The 4,212-nt window shown below is 37.2% G+C and overlaps 1 protein-coding gene across 1 annotated transcript in view; it reads right to left on the reverse strand.

The window, feature by feature from the left end:
• The window catches only part of LOC116463107 (androglobin), a 183,641-nt gene that overhangs the window by 860 nt on the left and 178,569 nt on the right, over positions 1 to 4,212 (reverse strand). Inside the window, exon 35 of the mRNA XM_032146070.2 lies at positions 3,773 to 3,956. Coding sequence (XP_032001961.1) covers positions 3,773 to 3,956 — 184 coding nt within the window. The remainder of the gene's footprint in view (positions 1 to 3,772; positions 3,957 to 4,212) is intronic.

The raw sequence follows: 4,212 nt of genomic DNA on the forward strand, positions 1-4,212 counted from the left end.
AAAAAAAAAAAAAAAAAAAAAAAAAAAAAAAAATTTGTGTATGGTCTCAAAAGCTTATCAATACACAAAACATACCAGCAAAAGGGTTCATGAGATTTTAACACAGTATGGCAAAATAAAAACATTTGTAGAAAAAATAGTCCAAGGTAAAGAAAACATACTTTTTTCCCCAAAGGTATTCTGTTTAAATTATTTCAAATGTAATCTATATGAGATAATAAGCCCAATCAATGTCTCTTGCAAAGTAACTCTGCTCAAGAAATTACTAGTTCCCCACATGTATGCTATCCCTGACAAAATACATCTGAGCTATACTTGATGACGAAGCTCCAAATAGTATGGCCAAATCCATTGGTTACTTTGTTCTTGTCACCTTGACTTTCATTCTCACCGCTTTAGCAGAACTGTATTCATCAAGGATACCAAAGCCTTATATGTAGCTAAATCCAAGATCATTTACTGTTCTTATTCTTGCTTAACCACACGCTCTCCGCCTGGATCAACTGATTTCACTTAGCTCTTAGATTGTCTTCTGTCTCACCAGCTGCTCCTATTCAGTCACCTTTGCTGATTTCTCCTTTTCCCCTTCATCTCTTAAAAGAGAAGTGGCCAAATTAATTGCTTACTGTTTCAAAGATAATATAATCAAAGAATAAGGATAAAGCATAGCTGCTAGCCTGAAAAGACTCTTCTAGAAATGACTGCTTTGTCTTTGTCCTTGAATTTATCAAGACATCTTCCATGTTTTTTGCAACCAGCTTAATCTTATTGAGATGTTGGGAAAAGCTGGATGTCAGAATCGGACTTCCTGAAGTTTTTACAAAAGATAGTACTGTAGCTACCATAATAAAACTGGATTGACTAAACCAATTGCACAAGTAGAAGATAGTAGTGACATATTAGAGACAGCAAGAGAATGAGGAGACATTTTAAGAAGCGTGTGTAAATAAGTTTAATATACATCAGTAGTCCCTTGAGGAATGAGTATAAAACATTCATTCTCCTATCTGATAAATATGTTATTGATCATGTTTCTCTTAAAATGGCGTCAATCAAAACTAGGGCTCTCTCTGTGCCTCTCACATAAATGAATGGGAGTGAACTCAAAGCTGTCTTAGAGAAGAAATGGGGAAAAAATACTATCTGCTGCATTTATTTGGTTATTACACACAAAAACCACAAACAGCAATCCTGAAATTCCCTTTTGTTTTCTAATCTAAATTATTTCCCACATGGTAAATTGAACTTACACAATTTTGATATCCATTCATTGATTTACTGATTCATTAATTGAACAAACTTGTGAAACAGACATTCCTCTGAAGCTCTGGGGACACAACAGTGAATCTAAACAGAATATCTGTCCACATATAGGCTATATTGTAGCAGAGAACAATAAAAAATGAAAGCATAGTATTCATAATATATCTACATTTTCATATGCCAATAAATAAATGCACATGCAGGGTAAGTGCCCTCAAGAAAAATAAGGCTAGGCACGGTTACACAAATTTTGAGGGTACTAATTTTGAAAGGGCAGCTGGTGAAGATCTCTCTAATAAGTGACCATAGATAAGAGATCTCATAAAAGGAAAGTTTTACATTTTACACTCTGGGAAAAGAATATTCCAGGAAGAGAGAGGAGTGAAGTCAAAGGCCAGAGGTGGGAACATGCCTTGCTATTAGTGGAAAGGAAAAGTCACCTAGGCAAAAAGTCGATAAAAAGATCAGAGAGGAAAGCTCTGGAGGTCATACAAGATTTTAGTTTGTTAATGAATGTAAAGCCATTAGGGAAGTGAAATGATTCCACCTTCATTTTAAATATGCGTTATGATAACCATTAGTGTAATTCACAAAATATTGCTGGTTATCTTCCAGGTACCTGGTAGCATTGCCCTCCCTCTTGATTAGCTTGCTGGGGCTGCTGTAACAAAGAACCACAAATTGGGTTTAGACAACAGAAATGCATTGCCTCGCAGTGCTTGATACTGTAAGTTTGGCATCAAGGTGTCACCAAGGTAGGTTCTTTCTTTGAAGTTGTAAGTGACCATATGACTTGCTCTGGTCAGTGAAATGTGAGTGCAAATGAATGTGGCATTTCTGGGTAGAAATAGTCACAGCCAATGTGCGATTCCCCATGTTCTCTTCCCCTGTTGTAATAATCATGGTAGAAGTGTCTCTATGGAAGCTCCTTCAGCCAGGGGGTCTTGATAAGTAGGAGGTTGCTCTATTGAACCGCATTGGACACATAGCTAGAATGAGAAATACTGTTTTACTGTTTTTAGCCAGAGTTGGTGAACTAAGGCCTGTAAAGTAAATCTGGCTTATTGCTTATTTTTCTAAGTAAAGTTTTATTTTGCCATTATCCTATTTATTTAGGTATTATCTGTGATTTTGTGTAAAAAAATTGTAATGTTGAGTAGATGCAACATAAATATTTACTGTTTGGGCCTTTACAGAAAATAAGTCTGCCAAACACTATGTTAGGCCATTGTGAATTGGGGGTTTTGTTACCACAGGATAAGCCTAGTTTGTCGTGATTGGTACAATTGTTTTGGTGGCAAAGCAGAGACCACATTGTGGAGGGGCAAAGATGGAAGCAGTTAGATCAGTAACTGGGCTATAGCAATCCTCTGAATAAGAAAGAATGACAGGTTAGGCTAGTGTGGTGATATATATATTGGATATATTTTCAAGGTAGAGTCGAGAGGTTCTGACAATTGATCGCACATGAGGAGTGAGAGAAATCAAGGATGTCTCCATAGTCTCTGCTTGGGCAACTGAAAGAATGCAATTGGTATTGACCGAGATGGAGAATCTTGGTGGGGTGACATATTTGTGCTGAGATGGGAAGGAGGGCAAGCGTTCTTGAACTTGGATTTAGAGAGGTTCTGTTTGAGGTGCCTATTGGACAAACAAGAAGAGATGTTAAGTTGGGCACATTCCTCACATGAGCCATTACTGGAAATGACAGTCTCACTGTAGCTAAAATATTTAGAATTTCCTATAGGCTTTAGTGTCTTTGGGGATGTGTAGGAGTATGTGTGTGTGTGTTGCAGGGAGGAGAAAAAAAGATTCTCACTATCTGTAGTGGGAAGTTATCCATATACATTTATTGAATTTCCCCTTTTCTAGTATGATACTCCCATTTTCAATAAAGTATAGTCTTCCACAATGTAGAAATTCTTTTTTCATTTGTTGTCATCTCTAACTAAAGGACACTTATTCTTCTACTAGGGTGAACGGATGACAATCTGGATGCAAAAAGTTGAAGTGGTGATCTGCAATTCCTAAATAGCCTTAGGCTGAACAAATCCAACTATTTTCATCTTCCTCCTACTTCACTTTCACTTCCTAACATATCTGGTGCCACCAATTGCTGAGCTTTTTTGGGGATTCTGTAGGAATTCTGAGGAGCTAATTGGCTTGTTAAGACTTTTCCCACTGACAGTTTAGGATTTGTGTGTCTCAAGCTAGTTAACGTGATCTTCGTCCAGTTATTTTCCAACTTGAACAAATAATTTTGTTTTCTCTCCTATTCTTTCCATCTTTAAGGATAGATTCCCAATACTGCATTTTAGGGGATTTTAGGGAGGGAGTGAGATGAGATGTATAGAATCAAATTTGTGATGTTTTCCTAGAAGTTGCGAATAATAGAAACCTATGTTTTCAAGACTTATTTCTATGCAAATATTATTTAATTATATAATTTCTTTTTAATGTTACAAAAGAATTTGCCAACTATAATCTATGTATGTGCTTTTAGACTCACCCGCATTTCCTTATACATATCCAGGACTTCATCCTTTAATTTCAACCGCTCTTCTTGGTCAATGTTTCGAATGCTAAGGACTCTGGTCCTATACTGTCGAAACTGATGAATTTCTTCCGCCTTTTGCATTGCCTGCTGCTGATTCAATTCATCTGTTTGCAGCAGAGGATCTGCGTCTGTTTTCCTTGATACAAAAATCATCAAAAGATACAAATTTCATTTGGGAACTCTGGAATAAGCTTCACTTTAGACAGCAAATAATTTTAAATCATATCAACAGTGTGGTGGTCTGAGTCAAATAAAACATTAGGGATAGAAAAAATAAATGCGGCCGGGCGCGGTGGCTCACGCTTGTAATCCCAGCACTTTGGGAGGCCGAGGCGGGCGGATCACGAGGTCAGGAGATCGAGACCACGGTGAAACCCCGTCTCTACTAAAAA

The sequence above is a fragment of the Hylobates moloch genome, unplaced genomic scaffold (assembly GCF_009828535.3).
Source record: "Hylobates moloch isolate HMO894 unplaced genomic scaffold, HMol_V3 SCAFFOLD_27, whole genome shotgun sequence".
Lineage (NCBI taxonomy): Eukaryota > Metazoa > Chordata > Mammalia > Primates > Hylobatidae > Hylobates > Hylobates moloch.